Below are 20,852 nucleotides of genomic sequence, written 5' to 3'. Positions count from 1 at the left end.
ACCGACGTGGCATCTTTGGGTGTGTGTGTCCAGCGACGCGACAGTGTTTTCGTTTCTCCATGACAGGTTTGTTTACATTTTAAACTTTCGCGGATTTTTTGTTTTTAAAACAGCCCCAGCACGCGACGAGTAGCATCCAATTTCCTTATTTGGGAAAAAGTGTGGGTCAGAGTTTAGAAAACTGACTTTTGATTGGTTGATAAATATGGGCCGCGGATATGCCCACGTGCTCCCTGTCGGTGCGAGTGTTTCTTTTAATTAAATTAAGGTAATCATAGTTAAAGTTTTTTTCACAATTTTAATACTTTGGGACGAAAATAGTAGCACAAGATAAACAAATGAATTAAAAACAAGTTTTCACATTAATTTGACCCGACAAAAAGATATTTTTTGTGTTCTACATTTTTTTGAAAATATTTCAGAGAAATCAATTAAAGCAGGGAGGCATTCGTTTTAGGAACACCGATTCGCATAATGTTGTGAATTATGTTCCGATAAACACGGATGGTGTGGTGTCAAACACGGCAGGAAACTGTCTTTTTTCTCAAATATTTGGGTAAAATCCATAACAACGAAATTGATATTCAAGAAACACAAATGTCAGCATTCAAGCTAGGGATCGTGCGGCTCGGCAGAGCTGCAGGGAAGGTAGGTTTCGTTATTTTCAACATTAAAATATAATGAACAATAAAGTGATCATGCCACGATGCATGATTCACCATGTCTGACTGACCGGGCAGTGACAAAGACGAAGCGAGGGCGTCGAGTTTAGAATCGCGTTTAAAACTCGATTATTTCTCCATAATTTTGCGTTTGATAGATATTGTTAGTGAGAGATTTGATCTAGCAAAGAATGGATATCATTGGTTTCCTTGAAATATTGTCAGTTTTTAAGTCATTTATCAAAGTTCGTCGTGCATGTACGTACATGAATGCAGAGCTGCATTCATTTTCACTGACAGTGACATTCAGTTTACACTACAGTCTCAATCATGTGTGGGCCTGGCCTCTGGCCTCAGTCAGCTTGCTATCTTAGCATTTCTTTAGTTGAATGTAACTCGAAAACCAGCATTTTACACATTCCATTCCCTATTTTTAAGTCTTTTAATATGTTTTATGAGATGAGTGTTTATTTTCATTTCATGTTTTTGTGTAAATTAAATTCTTGATTGATTCATTGTGCACAGCTCAGATTCTCCAGCCTTGAGGCTTGGCTTGCACAAAATTACACTAAAATGGTGTTCCACTGACAGTTTTCTGAAGTATCCGGGAGGGCGGGAGCAATATTTTTGTCATTGTTTTGTCACTGTATGTGACATTTTTAACTTATTAATCTTCATCATGTCACATGACTTTTTAAAAAATTTGTCCATATCTTCAAGTTCGACTTAGCTTAAGGGGGTACTACACCCCTGCCAAATTTTGTGTCTATTTTTGCATTTTCTTAAAAATTATAGCGCATTGAGGACAAGTAAGATATGTATATTATAGGGGCAAGGACTACAACTACTGTACTGGAAATTTTATTTCAGCACAGACAATAGTTGTGGAGTTACAGTCAAAAATGAGGGAAAACCAATATTTGATCAATAAATCAATAACTACTTGCTTTGAGTTGCTGAATTTTCAGTACAGTAGTTGTAGTCCTTGCCCCTATAATATACATATCTTACTTGTCACCAATGTGCTATAATTTTGAGAAAATGCAAAAATAGGCACAAATTGGCCAGGGTGTAGTACCCCTTAAGTAGTGTTCTACCTTACTTCACTTTACTTAGTCACATCCACTCTAGTCTAGCTCATGAGCTCCACATATATACGGATATGCCTGCTCGCCTTCTCTCCCACAATTCGCCTAGCATTCCCACAATCCCTCTACTTCCCCCTCACGGTCTCCCCATCCAATGCATCTCAAACCACGTCACTCCTCAAGATCATGTATCACCAGTGCGAAAGTCCCCAATGCCAATGGTAACAACATGCAAGCTGCCCCTGATAGTACCCATCATTGAGGTTCCCTCCCCCCACAGCACCCAACAACATCTGCCCTCCTCTCATCCCAACTCACTTCCTGTATCCCCTTAACCCCCCCCCTCGACCCAGGGTAGGCAAGCAGAACTTTCCTTGAGTAAAATTCCCATCCCTTCCCCCATCACCGCAAGCAGACCACTCACAGTACATTTGTACCTGACCTCGACCTGATCCATCCATTCATATGGTGATGCCCTAAGGGGCTGTGCAATAATTATTTGTACCCCCAGGTGGTGAATTCTCAAAATGGTCTGCCAAAAATCGCTTGCTTCCCCTTTGGCCGTGCCAAAAATCTTTGCCCCCCTTTTGATGTGCCAAAAACCTTTGCCCCCCTTTGACGTGCCAAAAATCTTTGCCCCCCCTTTGTTGGTGCCAAAAAACCTTTGCCCCCCCCCTTTGGCGTGCCAAAAAATCTTTGCCCCCCCTTACACATGCAAGATTTTGGTGAACCCGAAATTTAAAACCTTGAATTGTCTTATAATGTAATGCGAGCGCAGCGAGCAGGAAATTTTGCTTACATATTTAAATGTGTTCGTAACGTTTGACTACACCTTTCTATTACCTAATAATATAAAAACAGTGCCCAAAATATCTGTGTCAAAATTGCTTGCCCCCCCTCCTTTCGACCTGCCAAAATTGATTGACCCCCCTTTCGACCATGGCCCCTCGACTTGGTATTATCATCTTTCATGGTGTTTTTCTTCTCTTTATTTGCGTTTTGACTCTGTCAATAGTCCATGGCGGGTATCCACAAGTGTGAAGCGCTTTTTTGATATTTTCTTCTTCTTGCTTGTCTTTGTCTTCTGTGATGATCTTGTCTTTTCTGTTCATAAGAGTTCTTTATTTGGACTAGAAATAAGAAAATTCTACTATTATGTTCCATAACAGTCCTGATGAACATGTTCAATAAAGTTGCAAATCTATTTTGATGTGAAAAATGGTGCTCCCAATAGTGTCCGAAACATTGCTTGACCAAGCTCTTGGTCAGAGCTCTTGCTGTGTCCGAGGTGAGGTCACAGTGAGTGACCTAAAGTAGCCCCAAGTGAAAAACTGTGATGGCATTGCCCTCAACATTTCATTTGATACAATACAAAAGGTTGTGTTTAGTAATTTCATCAATAAGGAGGACCCTTAAGGTGCTACTACATGTACACTCCCTATTTTGTGACTAATTTTGCATTTTTCTCAAAAAATAACCACACACTGGCCAGTAACAAAAGTTATGTATGGGCAAGGAATCCAATTACTCTGAAATTTCAGTGATTCAAGACAAGTGGTTCATATGTTAGGAAATGAGATTTCTTATCATAAATAATGTACCACTTGTCTTGAGTCACTGAAATTCCAGTGTAGTAACTGGATTCCTTGCCCCTGTAAAACATAACTTTTGTTACCAGTGTGTTATTATTTTTTGAGAAAAATGCAAAAATTGTCACAAATTTATTAAGGGGTGTAGTACCACCTTAAAGGAGAATATACAATGGGTGCGGTTGGCTTTTCAGATTCTTTTTACTTCAAATCAGATGCAAGTTTAATCATTGCCTACATGTATGATAATTTTTATGCATACTCATCTTATCTTTTTTTTTTTTTTCAGATGAAATATTCATTATTAGATGAACAAGATATTTCACTAGTAGAAAGATATGCCTTTGAGGTAAGTTTTGATATTTTGTGTTGTTTTCAACATTTGTCTTTTCATTGTTTTATCACTGCGGGCTGTTGCAATTTGCAGGCTGCAGGGCTAGTATAAAAAGGGTACAGGCAGTGGCTTATCAGGCAAAGTTGCCCTGCTGACCCTCAACCAATATAACTTTATGGGGACAAATCACAGAATTAGAGAAGGAGAACTGGGACTCGACCGCCATCTTGATACAGGCATGGATCAAAAATTGGGTGTATTTGGTTTCCCTCGGAATGCGCTCGAGGCATTCATTATGATGCAAACGCGACATTTGATGATGGGCGCATTTGATAGACACACTTGATGCGACCTGCACGCGAGTACCCCTAGACGCTTCAGATGAGATGCAGAATTGTTTTCCTTCATCTCTGTGCACCGTCGGCAAGGACCCGTATACCCCCCAATTTTCTCCCCATAGCTGATGGCGCGATTGTACATGGTGGTATGGGACAAATGCACCTGTCCTGGTGTGTGAGAAAATGAATGGGCTCAATTGAGAATAATTGTGGTGGTCAATTTTGACCTGGTATTTCAAGATGGGGGCATCTTGTCATACCCCTGGCTGCAGGATACAAACTTGATTGACAATGATAAATTACACAAATACTGTACATGTAAGCCACAATATTTTCATGGAATGAAGCGTAAATTGCAATTGCATGAAGGAGCAGCATTTTTTTTATTGAAATTTTTCCATTGTCTGTTTTGCGTATTGATTCAAACGCACACAAACAAGTTTGGTTTGGTCTACATTTGTACCATTCAGTCTTAAAGTTTCAAAATGCTTCATTCAAAAGAGAGGGAGAGCGTGGCCTATAATGGTTAGGGTACTCGCCTTTAGTGCAAGAGGTCCCAGGTTCAATTCCCGGCGGTGGAGATTTGCTGGGATATTGACTTCTGAAAAAAAAATGTCTGAAATTAATTGGCAACCTCTTTAGATTAAATTCAGACTTCTGTTCGCCCCATGGTGGTTCATTTAGAATTGTGTAAATGAATCATGAAAGTACTCCATCCTTCGGAGGGGATGTTAAGCTGTTGGCCCTGTGTACAGAGAGCCATACCCTGTACATGTATCTCCCAGCCAGTTTCGTAAAGAGTAGGATGTTAACCCCTGACTGTTCCCAATCCGTACTGGTGCTCATATGGACTCCAATGGAATAAGCTTCAATAGAGACTTTCTAAAGGGTTATCCAGGGTTGTCAAAACATATCAAATAAAAAAAGATATTGAAGCTTTCATCAAGATTAATTATTTCCATTCAATTTTGCAGGCACGGGTTGATGTAGACAAGGATGGAAATGGTGCCAACGTATTTGCCTATACATTTGACATGAGTAGGGGGAGAAGTTCAGGATGTTACCTTCAAGATTTAATATGGGAGAGACATCACGGCACAATACCTAACGGACTTAGAGTAGCACATAAGAACAATGTATCTGTAGGTGAGTAAACTGGATAGCTGCCTCTGGAGTTTTCTGTGCAGGGCTATACTTAACCCCCTGAGTACTACCTGCTGATCTAACATTACCTCTGATTGGTCAATTACATGATATCTTAATTTTAATCACCAATCCGAATGGAGCAAATAATTAACCCCATTTTTTTGTGTGGTGAAATTATTCAAACAATGTTGCTGATTGGTCCAATTGATAATGAAAATTCCTTTTGACCAATAGGCAGGTAGTTCTCATGGGGTTAATATTGCACAGGGATTTTATATCAGTCTCAGATTCTTTGATGTTTGCAGGTATCACTTGATTTTACACATATATATATTTTTTTTTTTTTTTTTTTTTTAAGTGGAGAATCAACTTTGATTCATGTAATTTAATGTTTTCACAAGATTAATTGAAAAAAATAAGTACAATGGAAGTTGAAGAATGTTTTCGTCATAGCTTCACTTCATCACCAGCAAAACATTCAAATTCAAATGATATTATTTTGCCAAATTTCCTATATTAATTTTATAAACAACTTTCTTTTTAATAATTAGACATATTTTATATTCCGAGGTACCAGTTTGTTTTGGTGGAGCGTTTCTAGAAGTTGACAAAATTCCCAAGAATTTGAGGGATTTTTTAGAAAATGGGGAAGAAAATGGAATTCAAGCTTTTAGAAAACAGAAAATTAGCCACTCTAATGTATGTATTCATTTAGTAAATATCTCTTTCTATTTTCCTTTTTTTCAATACAGATAATAGATTAGAAAATTTACAATTAGTACCATGTGAAAAAAACAGCGACCGTGCAAAGAGGAAAGGAGGTGACCAAAGAGAGCATAGTTTATATTGGATAGCAATTCAACAACTCCCAGATGATTCTTTCGATGAGGTGAGCCAACAGTTTTTAGCCCTAATCATATTTCAAATTTATCAAGAAGTTGCCCAATTTTTCTCTTACTGGTATAAGCAGTTGGTGTCTGTGGTACAGGAAACTAGCGGAAGTTGCGGGAGCCAATGCTGAAAAGTCGCCCAATTGTTTTCTTTTACCATTGGTGCCTATGGAACAGTAAATCTCCGAAATTCACCCAATTGGGCTACCAAATCGTGTGTTTGGCAACCCTGGTGAGAACTTGTTTGTTAAACTTTATAGTTGGCATTTTTGCATTTGATGCTTCCATGTACCATCATCTTGGGCTATTCCAGTTGAAACCCATACACCCCCTATGGAAGACATGACCTTAATCTCCCACACATGAAGTGTGAATTTCAAATGTGGTTACATGAATGGGTGACTCCATTTAAAATCTACCTTGTCTACACCTCCCTGTGTGGGAGATTATGGTCATGTCTTCCATAGGGGGTGTATGGATTTCAACTGGAATTGCCGATTTTGATGTAAAGGATTGAAGAAAGTGTCATGTCTTGGGCAGGAAGTTGCTCTTGAAAGTTTGTTTACTTGAGGAAGTACTGCATAATATGTTATCCAAAATACATTTTGTTAGCCTTAGCTGGGTGGCTTCACACCCATGCACACTGCCGTCTGTTGTACATGTAACTGAAGCAGATTTGATGTAATGGTAAAGTAGATTTTTGGATGACGGAGCCAATGAAAGCCAAAGTTTTCAAGACCTCCAATTCTGTTTCGATCACAACAACTGTCTCAGTTCATTGATTTTCCCAGGATTTTATAGCATTTGTTCCTGGCAGCAAAATTCTTGCATTGGACATTAGATGACTAGTGGCTTTAAAATGACCGATAACACCCGTTTTTAAAAAAGTATTTTTTGATTTTGTCCACCACAGGGTCCATCTTCAATTCACCATTATTATGATGCCAACGGTGAGCTGTTAGAAGGAGAAGATGATAGTAACACATATTATGAATGCCATTACCCACCATGCACAAGAATAGAAGCAGAGGTAAGCATTCAGAGCGATTACCGATTAATAGGGTGCAACTCTGCTAGTCTTATTACTGCCCTACTCCAACCCCTAACCCTAAACTCCGTAAATGAGGACTGGACTCAAGACTAGCAAGTTGCACCCTATTCAGTAATTTTTTTCACTTAAGCATGTTCTAAATAGGGAGCATGGTGGTTGAGCGGAATGGGCTCTGATTCGTAATCGGAAGGTTGCGGGATCGAACCCCGGCAATGCCATCGTGTAGTGCCCTTGAGTAAAGGCACTTTATCTTGATTACTCCACACCACCCAGTATAAATGGCATTCTTAGACTCGCAATAGAGGAGGTATGGTGATGCCCCACAGAAACATTTAATAGTGGCGTCTGGCCTAATCACTAACGAAAGAGAGATGGGCACCTCGTCCTGTAAAAAAATGCAGGTTTGACTCCTTTACTTTTACTTGGGGAACATATCAAAAGTTCAGTGACGTCCTATAAGCAAAAGTTGATGAGTTATATCAGCTAAAACAACCAGGCCTCTTGTGGTATAGTTTGGAAATTTAGCATTTATGCATACAGATATAGAATAGCCCATGTTTTGACTAATTTTTTCTTCAACAATTTCCTCCATCTTCTATACAGCTACGAGAATTCAGTATTTGCGGTCGTTGTCAAGAAGTGCGTTATTGCGGCACAGCCTGTCAGCAAAGAGATTGGCCCGTTCACAAGAAACACTGCCGAGAAAGAAGAAAATCACCACAGCCATACGAACGCCCTCCAGAACGATAATATTGCGAGACTTTTTTCGTGTGTATACATTTCATATATATGTTTATGTTTTGAAGAAAAACGATGAAAAGCAACTTTGAAAAAAAAAAATGTCAGCACAGGGTTTCTTGCAGTAATCCGGAGGAGATGGTCGCTGATGGATGGAACTTGCCACAATGTTGCACATTGTTTCTGTGCTGTGCAAAGTTTGAAAAAATAGAGATGTTATATGTGAGATTTGTGTCAGATCGCTAACAGGCGTATTGGGCTGTTCCAATTAAAATCCATACACCCCCTATGGAAGACATGACCTTAGTCTTCCCGACAGGGAGTGTGAATTTCAAATGGGGTTACCTGAATGGGTGACTCTATTTGAAATCTAATCTACAAGCCCTGTGTGGGAGGTTAAGGTCATGTCTTCCAAACGAGGGCGGATGAATTTCAACTGGAATAGCCCATTATTATTATACAGCATGGTCAAGGGCATTATGAGGATCTGAGTAAAATCACAAGTAGGTTTCAAACTACTTGAAATTGGTGCCACAAAACGCAACTACTTTCCTGAAATCTATGGAAATGAATGAAACGCATTTCTTGAAGTACGCAGTTGAAGCCGGAGCACATATGACAAAGGTGTGTATGCATTATTTCCAAGTTGGTAATATGAATTATGGTTGCACAAGCCTGTGTGTAATGCTTAGTAACTCATCGCAAGTATACTTTTGCAAAGTGTCCTTGTCGGTTGATCTTAGTTTGTGAAGCCCGACTTTGGATTGTCAGGTTTTTATAACATCTTTGTATAAGCGCTCATGAAAAGGCAGGTAGATATCTAACCTTGTGGATCAGTACACAGATGTAGCTATGGGTATTCATGACAGGCTGAGATAGAATCGGAGAGGAAATTGGTTTGCAGTATGTTTATTTTGCTCATTTTCCACAGCATGCTTATAACAATTTGCTACAGGGATGTTAGTTTTGCAATTTATGAACTCCTTGCAAATATTGGATCAGTATGTAGTTGTGATGTTTTTTAATGCATTTTACCGTTACTATGAACACTGCCATTTCCAATCTTGACTGATTTTTGGTTCTCCTTACCTTGTAGCTTTATTTGTCTTCTTGGCATTTTGTCACTGCAGCACATTTTTGCCACAGACGAAATATGCTGTGAACATCCCCCAACAACAACAGGCACTCAAATCATATAAAACTACATTCTGGCCCTTTCATTCATGCTGTGGAAACTGAGTAAACAAATAAAATTGTTACATTCCAGGAAAGAGATTGAAGATTCCGGAAGCATTTCTTTCTTCCAGATTTTGTTTTGGTTAGTAACATCGCTAGGAAGAAATCGGTACTACCTTCATGAAAGCGTACCTCAGAGTTAGCCTAGTATCAAGACTGGGATTATACAGCTTACAGAATTGAGCTGCCTAATCCCTCAATGAAGTCTTGACAATAGGCTAATTTTGTGTACGTTCACATGAAGGATAGACAGAGAAATCTAAAGCAATTCATATCTGAGGAAGAAGTAATGTTAAAGATCAGTATAGCTTGTTGCACAGCACAGTTTTTGTGAACATGTCAAAAATTGGCAATGCATTTCCAGTTCGCTGTATAACACTTAAGATGTGAATTGCTTGTTCAAAATGGTTCTTATATATATCATGGGTTATAGATGGCTTCAAAACCGAACTGCAATTTGACCCCCGGCAGGGCCGGCACCCAATGAAGATATCTTACCATCCCAGAATCCTTTGCAACATGATGTACCTCATTTCATCAAATGACAATCATATTACTTTGTGCAAGTTTCCTTTGTTTTCATTTTGAAAATCGACTGGCTAAACACGGGTTGATACTGATAGTCAAGAAAGACATATTTTGTAAGATCTAGATGTACTCTGGAAAGGTAATTTATGTCACTCTCGAGTCTCGACCCATGTTACACTAGATAGCAAATCAGTACAGAAAATTGAAATGAAAGAAATGCATTGTGGGAAGTCTAAGATGATTTGGTTTCTATTGTTCAATGTTCAGAACACTATTAAACCACAAGTTGGAAGTTATACCAGAGACCTGGCAGTCAGCTGGCAGTTGGGTTTTGAAGCCATTCCTCATGTAATGAGGTATTCAGTTTTAGTCATGATATTCTGGAGTTGCCTTCCAGTGGGAAAGGTATTATGCCTAATTGTTGGACAAAATTGTTGTAAACTTCATGTTATATAAATCATATGTTACCTGTATGGTTTGTCCAAATCATTAATACCATATCTGTCATGTCGGTAATATTGAATTACTTGTAACGTGATGGTATCATTGGCATGATGGAGCAATGGGCTATTCCATTTATTATCCACCCACACTACCCCTGTGGAAGATTTTGGAAATATCTTTCACAGGGGAAAATGAATTTCAGATGGAATGAATACATTAGGCTGCTCCATTTGAAACTCATCCTCCCTCTGTTTAAGATTCAGGTTTAATCTTTCTCAGAGGGTGTCTGAAATTGAAATGGAGTTGCCTAATGGGCTCATTCCATTTAAAATTCATACTCCCGTGGAAGAAATTTCCAAAATCTTCCACAGGGGGAGAGTGTGGATTTTAAATGGAATGGGAATCTGGGCGTGGTGTACGGGAAGCCGGATGTTTGGGCGAATATTGTCGCTAATTATGCACTTCTGTGTAAATTTCACATTGTGTTGCACAGGAAGTACCATACTTGAACGAAATCGCAATGTTTTGTTGTTGCTACTAAAAATAAGGTGACTAAGGTCATTTGTTGACACAGGCCTGTCCGAGATTTTAATAGTAAAAAAGTGTTTATATACCGTAACCAAAAAGTGCTACTTTGTACCATGGTGGGGAAAAGTTTCAGTGAAAATCTGATCACAGTTATTGTTTACAGTCATAAATTATTATACATGCAAGAATCACCAGTATTAATGGCACTGATTTTTTCATACAACTACCAGGCACTGATCATGTTGTGAGAGCATTGGGCTATTCCAGTTAAAATCCATACACCCCCTATGGAAGACATGACCTTAATTGCCACACAGGGTGTGAATTTAAAATGGGATTACCTGAATGGGTGACTCCCATCTGAAATCTACACCCCCTCTGTGGTGGGAGGTTAGTCATGTCTTCCATTAAAGGGGTGTATCAAAACCGGAAGTTGGTTGGTTCAAGGCAACACATTTTTTAGGGAAGCATAATTATCCCCTACCTCTAACAGTAAAAAACATTGATGCTGCGACCTTGGACATGTCAGTGGGCAAAGTTGGAGGGATAAAAAAACCCCAAGAACTGCCAATGTTGATAATGATGCATAATTCCATAGTTCATTCACATGGCTGTCAATGGAGATAAGATTGTTTATTTCTCGTCTATGTCAACGTTCTGACGAAATTGAGAAAAGGCTTATTGAAGTATAAACTTGGCTGTCATGGAGACCTTCAGTTCTGTAAAAGACAATGTATTTTTGGCTTCCTTGGTGCAGTGACCGAAGACTAATATTACCCAGTAGCCACGGCATTTGATTATAAAAACACAGTGACTTGATTTGAAATGTGTGCACAAAGCTACTACAAGTTGGTATGTGTGTGAAGTGATATTGCTTTTATGTAAGCATTCTCAATTCACACAGTATCAGGTGATGTACACCTTGACAATACCATATCATCATCAGTCTGCTGCGGAGCAAGCGACTACAAGCTTTCTCCAACTATTCCGATCTTGGGCAAGCGAAACAATTTTGTTTGGCTGTAGCATCCCTTCAGTATCTCCCAGGAGGTGCTAGACATACTGTAAGTACAGTGTGTGCGTGGCCTCTTCCCATGTGGTGGAATATAAAGGGCATATTCTTTCACAGGCTCGTCGCTTTCAAGACGCAGTATATGGCCAAGAAATACCATGTATGCTTACCCATGAAGTTTATGTCACTGGCCCAAGGAAGCCAAAAGCACAGAATTGTCTCCATGGGCATCCAGTATTTTTTACTTTGTGTGTGTGCCCTTGGGATTGATTTCACTTATTATACTACTACACAAATGTATTTTGTAATGAATGGTGCAAAACGAACGTAATTTGTTAAGTTATATACCATTTTAATATGTTTCAAATGTGCATTTATGTGACAACTGAAATGAAAGTTGCGTAAATAATTGTGACTTTCCAACCTGAAATTGAATTGGACATGCATCAACGGCTAACATCAATTGTATACCTTGTGAACTGTGCAGAATGTTGGGTTTTGGTGTATTTGCAAGCCTTGCCTGCACGTATTGGGCTGTCCCGGTTGAAATCCATACACTCCCGGAAGATGTGACCTTAATCTCTCACACAGGGGTGTGGGTTCCAAAATGGAGTCGCCCATTCAGGTAGACTCCATTTGAAATTTACATTCCCGGTGTGGAAGATTGAGGTCATGTCTTCCATATAATTTGGTTCACCTCAAGTTTGGTAGTGACGTATGTGTGTATTTTGCTTGCCACAGTATCGAATCGCGCGCGGAAAGTTAAATGCGCAGAGTGAACACACACGCGTACAGAGGCGGTTTGTTGTTACGCTTCACGGCGCAACCGCGAAAAAGCATTGACGTCACTACCAAACTTGAGGTGAACCAAATTATAGAGGGTGTATGGATTTCAACTGGAATACACCAATGCCGGTGAAATGAAATGACTTTCAGTAGAAGATGAAATCCATACACCCGGATGAAATCCATACACCCCCGATGGAAGACATGACCTTTATCTCCTCCGAGGCTCCTAAACAAGGGGGTGTAGATTTCAAATCAAGTCGCTCGTTCAGGTAACCCCATTTGAAATTCACACTGCCTCTGTGAAAGATTGAAAGGTCATGACTTCAGTGGGTGTATGGGTTTCAATTGGAATAACCATTGGGGGATATTGGGCTATTCCATTTAAAATCCACGGTACCCCTGTGGAAGATTTTGGAAATATCTCTCACAGAGGGAGTATGAATTTAAAATGGAATGAACACATTAGGCAGCTCCGTCTGAATTTCATACACCCTCTAAGAAAGATGCAACCTGAATTTTCCACAGAGGGAGGGCGAGTTTCAAATGGAACTGCCTAATGTGTTCATTCCATATGAAATTCTACTCCCCCTGTGGAAGATATTTCCAAAATCTTCCACAGGGGTAATGTGGATTTTAAATGGAATAGCCCATTTGAAGAAAGGGAGATTATGGTTCTACTGAGACCAAACAATGTTATGTGATGAACAATTTTTTCTCATTGATTTTATTATCTGTTTTCTAATGAAATTGAAAATCTTTATACAATGTTAGTGTATGCCAAATCACAATGTGTCTCCACAGGAGAAATTCTCAAAAATAATTATTGAAAAGAGTAATATAATTATTATGAATTTGTAATTTTGTGTAAATAACAGGACTCATCATAGGAATTATGTAGAGATATTTAACCTAGTAATTTATCAGTAGTTTGCCTGATAATGTAGCATATTTTTTCACAAGCCACAAGTGAAGCTCCCGTGATAAATTGCCTCGTTGTTTTCTTTTTTCCTCAAGTCAAGTTTTGTTAGCGTGCAAATCAGCCAACATGTTTCAGATGATGAAACAAAATGGTCTGTTATTAATTGTTTTGTAAGAGGTAATGAAGGAGGAGTCCTAAGTCACTCAGGATGATTGAATTGAAACAAGTCAAATTTACACCAGTGAGGAGTGCATTGGAAAATGATTTCCAGTGGACATGACACTAGGATCCACAGTATGCTCATCTTTACAGGGCAGTTATTTAACCTCAATACATTGTACATTTATTTAATGACCTTTGACAATTTGGTAAAACTCATATTCTCATTGAGGTCAAACTTTGCACTATGATTGTTTATTTGAGGTTATTGAACTATGCCATTGGGATGAGGCCATTGTGGTCCATAGTGTTAAGTGTGCTGCCTGCTTGATGTTGCAACAAAGTCATGCTCTTTTCCACATTGAACAGTATTGTCCAATGAATACACATTACACACCCCCCGGGGTTTCCTAGGAGGCACCCTTCTGCACACTTGCTGCAGTCTGTCATGTGCTGGTTGAGGCGAGGCTATCGTTGTATCAGACGGGTATCAGAATAATTGATACCCATCCATGTTTGTGTTTTTTTATAAAGCCTGCATCTTGGATCCACTTGAAATTACCAGACTTCATACTTGGTGTTTAAAAGTCTGGTTATTTCAAGTGGATCCAAGTAGTTTGGGACTGGTATTACATTCATGGAAGCCTACTAGAGTTAGCCTAGTATCAAGACAGGGATTGTATAGCTTATGGAATAAAGCTGCATAATCCCTCAATGTCTTGACAATAGAGTGTATGCAATAAACCAACCGGAATGCTATAACAATTGAAATAGCAGCCATGTTGGAGGACAGTTCTAAGATAGTTTAAGATGACAAGGGGGACAGGTGTCTAGATCGATTCCACAACCATTCATACCTATCACCTCTTTAATTGTATTATCGTGCAAATTGCCCTGTGCTACCTTATGGAGGACAGAAATGAGGATGTCTCTATCTTGAGTGACGTCGAATTGAATACCCTCTATAGGCTAATTTGATGTAAGCTTACATGAAGGACAGGCCATATGGAAGCAGACTTTTGGAAAATGGGATGGGTACCAATCATTTAATAGTACAGTTACTATAGTTTGGTTCACCTCGAGTTAGGTAGTGACATACATGCGTATTTTACTCAGGATATAATTGTGTGTGTAAAGATAGTCGCATAGAGAATGCATGCACACGTTCAAGTGCAGCTTGTTGGCATGGTTGTAGCACAAGCGCAAAAAAGCACTGACATCACTGCCAAACTTAAAGTGAACCAATGTATATTGACTCTGATTGTTGGTTATGTTTTGGTCATTGCATCATTGTAGCAGTTTAATTCAAGTCACCCTGAAGTGATCTTGTTACCAGTATTTGATCTGTTGTCAATGCATGATAGCATTTGTACAATCACTATCAGCATTTGATAAGCCAGTATTACAGCTTGAATGCCTGCAATGTTGCGTTATAACCATTAACAAATTGCCTCAAGATGTAAAGTCTAATGTCCATTGTACCTCAATATGCAATTATGAATTTGTTTCCAGAATACTTTTTTTCTGTTGTGGCATTAGCATAACATACAACTCGCCAATTCCAAAAGCACAAAATCATTTTTTTTGTTACAACATTGTTTTCTGAAACTGAAAGTTGATGAAAATATGGTCCAATATGAAATATTGTCCAATTTGAAAAAACAATTACAAATTATATTTACTTGCAGAGCAACAAAGCATTTATGCCTTAGAGAATCGAAATGTTATGAGAGACATTTATCAATTTTGGGAATGAGTATTTTATTTCATTGCAGAATACAGAGTTATTGCTTCTGGTTATGTACAAAATAAAACTACTTGAAAATAAATACTTGTGTTGACTGTTTTCTTGGTGTGAAAAGCATGTGGTACAGTTTGTAAATTTGTAAAAAGATAAGGTCTAAGCATGGAGGTTGGGATGAGGAGTCCCAGGGAGGGCATTTAATATCTAGGATCTCATCATAATATGCTGGCGAAGTGATGTAATAATCGGATAACTACCATAGCAATTAGGTGAAAACAATTTTTAAATATACCACGCTGCACTGGTACGTTCACGCAGTACCTCTGCATTGAACCATATCCATTGAACTGATCACTCGCACCTGTATTGTCTGTGATTGCAGACATACAGGTGATGAGTGCAACCTGCTTGTAGTGCAGCACGATGAATTCAAAAATTGTTTTCACCTATTGCTATGGTAGACGTAGTTAATCCAATTATTACACTTCGCCAGCGTATGGATTAGACTTCTCCGTAGTCCACTTGCCAACTGTGCACACTCTAAATAAAGACGAATTTCATAGTTCTAGTCCAATAAAACAGCATTTACTGTGGACGTTTCGAAATCTGTCAGATTTCTTTATCAACACTGATGTTGCTGTGACGACCTGTGTACAACTCGTTGTTGCTTAGTTGCCAGTTGGTTTCTTCAGAAGATCGTCAAACACGTGAGTTAGGTTGTATTGCCCCTCGCCTCTGTTCATGGTGGTGCCCTGTTGTCTGATTTTCACTGCCTCTTTGATCCATCGTTTGTATGTCTGCCTCTTTTCCTAAAATCTTAGCCTCCTCCCAGTCAATGATGTGGTCTTTCTCGAGAACATGATCTGTGATGGCCGATTTATTGGTAGCTGATTGAGATGCTTTTCTGTTTGCTCGTGCGAACATTAACACACGCCTTATCTGCCTCTGCCCTATGTTCTTCAAGTCGCTTACCGAATTTCCTCCCTGTCTCACCGACATAAGTTTCATTACAATTCTTGCAAGGGATGGAATAAAACAACCTGTGGTGTTGAGCGGGTCCCACTTATCTTTAGGGTGCACAAGCATGTTTCTTTGGGTGCAATGAGGCTTCATAGCAGCAGAGATATTGTAACTCTTTAACCAAGTTGCTAAGCAACAACGAGTTGTACACAGAAGGTCGTCACAACAACATCAGTGTTGATAAAAAAATCTGACAGATTTCGAAACGTCAACACAGTAAGTGCTGTTTTATTGGACTAGAACTATGAAATTCGTCTTTATTTTCAATAACAGTCCCGAAGAACATGTTCAGTAATGTGCATACTCTGGCTATTGCATTTAAGCTTAGAACTCTGATTCAATTAATTTGTGCACAATTGATAGATTTTCACATCTGATCTTTTCAGTCACCGTACTCCCTCTGTTTGTTAGCTTCCCAAGTGGACTACTGACTTTGGATTGCGGTTTACATGCTTAACACGGCTGTCTATGGATGAGATTGTCGGATTTCTGGCCTACTAAAATTGGCCATGATGTAATGCATCTTTAAATGGATCTGGCTTGTGATTGGTCGCCCAGATCTCGTTATGGTTTAAATCCTCGGGCACCGCCAACACATGAGTATTAGTTGTGTACCATGTAGTTATTAAATTAACTACATGGTACACAACTATACCGCCTTTGTGTTGGCGGAACATTAAACTCTCAGTAGGTTGCATGAGCGCGTCTTGTACTTGCTTTGCGGTTTAAGGGACTTTGCCCTATCAAAGTCCTGTTTAAAATTCAAAGTCCAATTAGTCCATAGTCGATTTTTAACTCGGGCTTTGCGATTAATAAACTGGCAGATTCAAAATTAGAATTGTTCAGTATTGAAGTACCATATACCGGTAGTTATGCCATTATGATAAGCCTACGTATACTTTACTTTTATTGTCACAAATATAATTATATGAACTTTTTCATAACCATTTTATACTAGTATTTTGATGTAATAAATATCAGTATAATTTCGAGTTCAACTGAATGCGTTCATCATGAATAATAACATATTTTTATTTATCAAATATCGACTATGGCATAGTCTAGCGTATGGATAGGCACTTGTCCGAGTCATTGTGTTTGGAATATCACATAAAATTCCAACCTGCATCTAGTGGGTCTTGACTTAAGTTTTAATATTAGAATGAATGACATCACAGAGTTGTGTCACAGTTTGAGACAATGACTGATTACTATATGCCAAAAGTTTGTACAGGTAAATTTTATTTGGATAAATAAATGATGCGATGTCTTCCTCTATGACTGCATCAATTGGTGTCTTTTTCCATGATTTCAAGAGTGTCATCATCACTCAAACTTCTGGTTACTTTTTCTCCTTTTGCTGCCAAGATCTCCTCTATGTTTCTGTAAGGGAGAAAATAGAATATAAATAGAATATAAATATAAATATTTGATTTTGGAATTTCAGCACAATGCAACTAAAATTGGTAAGAACATGACAAGCTATATTATTGATAGAAAAGCACAGGGTGCAAGATCTGCCCCTCACCGATTGCCCAAGATGGAAAAAAAGGATGGCTCCGATGCTGGGAGCACGTTCTGGGGTGCAGGGATTAGCAGTTAGCACCTCCATTCTTGTTCTCCTGGCGATATTACAGTGGACTCTACAGTGGACTCAAGGGGCACACGAACATGTATGCAAGCTATATGGATTTGGGTCAATCTGGTAGTGGTGGTAGCTTGCTGGGCGTATGGTTCGATAAAACATGAACACAGCCAGGGTGGTTTGAGTGAGGGCCATATGTATTACCCACCCCTGCCTCATTTCAGAGGAGGCACCCATATATGGTGTAGGTTTTGCAGGAGAAAGTGGTGAATGTTTTATGGGGATGGGGCAAGTCCATGGGGAAAGGGAGTAATCTGGAAATTCGCTTAAAATTGGTCCCAAAAGTGGACGTTTCCCCCATTTCTTATTTTGTTTGGAGGAAATTCTTATTTTAAGTCAATGATTCTACTTTTTTCTTCTTCTAGTAATAGAATTGAGGACTTACTTTCCACTTTCTTGAAACCAGCCCAGATTATCAGCAATGAGATGGTTGTTGTTACATCCCTGACATTTCACAATCACGACACCTTTCTCATAGGAATGGCGAGATATTGTCTTCTTCACTCGCTCTCCGCACACCTTGCACGTGAAAGCTAGGTAGAACTTTGGTTTATCCATTTGACCCAAAGTGTCCGGTTTACTCTCTTCTGCTTCCCCTCCATCTTTTGATGAGCATAATCTATTCTTTGTATGAACATTTCTGATGGAATTCACCCATGGATTTTGAAGCTGTCCAAATGTTTTATACTTCATAGTAGGAAATAAGATTCGAGATAGTGAGAATGATGAGAGGGTTTCTTGAAAACCGGAAAGTAAATTTGTTGCTATGGCGGTATTTCTACTAGTCCTAATCAGCAAATCTTGTTGTTCATTGCCACATCTGGTTGAGGTTTTACTTCCATGAAACCAATGTTGACTAGTAGTAAAATGTCTTTCATACTGAGCAGTAGCTCTGCGGCATTTTTGTGATAATAATACAAGTTGTCTCCAATGGCTAGTAGAGTACATCTGTATAAGATTCTTGATTACCATGGTGATTTCCTGCAATGATAAAGGAATAAAGTTCTGTGTTTATAGTCTGCACAAGCGTACCGTACATACCATTAACAATTACGAGAGCATGTGTGTACCCACGCATGTATGCACGCACTTGCATTCCCATAAAACACTTGAGTATGTGTACGTACCAATAAACACTTACGCGCAGGGGTAGCGCTAAATGCAAAAAAGAAACTTTTTATACAAATCCAGGGGTGTCCATCATGGCCCATGCGTGCAACAAAAACGACTGTAATAAATTAGTACAATTTCCATGTTTTTGACTGGGCACAAAACAAATTACGCAGACAAAATGTCAAAAATAAATACTCCCAAGAAATTTCTGTATCACATCATTCACTCTGAATACCGATCTGTTGAAACAGTGTGCAAATAAAGGCTCTGCTAACAAAATAGCGCAACAATCGATTCCACTCTCTGCCTTTTATACACATGTGTAGAACAGCTCACTGGGGGATTTTCCCATATATAGGCCTTCACATTTTTACTGCTTGCTCGGTATCCATAAACACTAGTGCCCATATACATGTAGGCCTACACTTGCGCATGCCCACATACACTTGCGTGCATGACTGCATGAGTACCTATATAAACACTTGCACACGCACCCCAATATACACTTGGGTGTGCATACTAATAAACACTTGCGCATGTGCGTACCCATAAACAGTTAACTGCATGCATGCATGCACGCGTAACCATATACATTTGCGTACACATGATACACACGGGGTGTGTGTGTACACTTGCACACACATACTCATAAACACTTGCGCGAGAGCATACCCATAAACAGTATTAAACACTTACTTACACGCTTCTCTGGAAGCCATCTGTATTATCTATTGTAAGCTTCCTACAAGGTTCCATTTATGCGTTAGCCATCGCGTCGCGTATACATGCGCGAGGGGTTAAGCATGTGCATAGGACCTTGTGGAAAATAATACGCGCTGGACGGCTAGCAGTGCAAAAAATAATAGACTAACTGCAAAAAATAATAGACTATATACCATCCAGCAAATTATTTCAGTGGTGTTTGTCTGCTCTGTCTGATTATTGCGTCAAAAGGACTAGGTCACATGTTGCTACACACAGCTTGACCAGCGAATGAGGTGCTGATGATGATGCATGGATGTGATGATGACGTGATTCAATTAGCCAATCGGAACCACACTTCCGTATACGCCATAAACTGTGCCAAATTGACAGACCTTTGAAGTTTTCTGCTGAAAACTATAGTATAAGGCCAAGTAAATAAAAAAACATGTTTCTCGTCCCCTCCCGCTTCCTTTTTTGAAGATTTTGCATTTTTCTTTTTATTTTGCAATCTTTCTGTCATAACTTTTTGCAGTTAGACTTAGAGAAGTTAATTTGCAACTTCTTTTTATAAGTCTTTACAATAGTATTAGAAGCATTTGTGAAGTGTTTGAAAGGTTTTGTGATGACCAGAGGGGTTGACATCTCAAAACAACAATGTTTTTCAGCTTTTAAATTAATCTTTACGCTTATAAAAAGGATAAAAAGCGCCTAAATAGGGCAATTTAGGGCATTTTTCAATAAAAATAAAAAGCTCCTCTTCCTCCTATTTTTCCAAAACCTGGACGAGAAACATGCTTTATTTTTTACTTTGCCTAAAGGCTTATGTTAAGCTTACCAACCATGCTTGCACAAACCACAATTAACAAATGACAAAAGGTTTAAAAAATAACTCGGTTTAATACATACACTTACAGAATCATATGCTAGTTGGAGTAATGTGTAGAAATCAAAACTGTAGACAGACAACAAATTAAAGGGCAAGAAAATCACAAAGGCCACAGAAAACAAGATGTAAACAAGTAAATAATAATTCTCATGTCTCATTCATGGGCGCAGACATATTGGATTTGCCAAGCGTTATGATTGGTTAATTTGTGTCATATGTGTAATTTCAAGCTGTTTGATTGGTCAGAACCGCAAGCACACAGGCTGTATAAGTAATTTTTTCCTACGA

The 20,852-nt window shown here is 38.9% G+C and overlaps 2 protein-coding genes across 2 annotated transcripts; one reads left to right on the top strand and one right to left on the bottom strand.

Annotated features, from left to right (window-relative positions):
* Window positions 1-489: 489 nt before the first annotated feature.
* On the top strand, window positions 490-9,684 carry LOC140166029 (zinc finger MYND domain-containing protein 19-like). The gene is made up of 6 exons (XM_072189402.1): window positions 490-648; window positions 3,629-3,688; window positions 4,986-5,157; window positions 5,910-6,046; window positions 6,961-7,077; window positions 7,702-9,684. The coding sequence occupies exons 1-6, from the start codon at window positions 505-507 to the stop codon at window positions 7,846-7,848; spliced, it is 777 nt and encodes a 258-aa protein (XP_072045503.1). The 5' UTR covers window positions 490-504; the 3' UTR covers window positions 7,849-9,684.
* A 7,489-nt stretch (window positions 9,685-17,173) lies between these two features.
* On the bottom strand, window positions 17,174-20,804 carry LOC140166028 (uncharacterized). Its single transcript, XM_072189401.1, has 3 exons — window positions 20,591-20,804; window positions 18,246-18,841; window positions 17,174-17,598 (listed from the first exon to the last, which is right to left on the bottom strand). The coding sequence occupies exons 1-3, from the start codon at window positions 20,720-20,722 to the stop codon at window positions 17,502-17,504; spliced, it is 825 nt and encodes a 274-aa protein (XP_072045502.1). The 5' UTR covers window positions 20,723-20,804; the 3' UTR covers window positions 17,174-17,501.
* Window positions 20,805-20,852: the final 48 nt, after the last annotated feature.

The sequence above is a fragment of the Amphiura filiformis genome, chromosome 12 (assembly GCF_039555335.1).
Source record: "Amphiura filiformis chromosome 12, Afil_fr2py, whole genome shotgun sequence".
NCBI lineage: Eukaryota > Metazoa > Echinodermata > Ophiuroidea > Amphilepidida > Amphiuridae > Amphiura > Amphiura filiformis.
The sequence above is the reverse complement of the archived record's forward strand: the minus strand, read 5'-3'. Positions and strand labels throughout refer to the sequence as shown.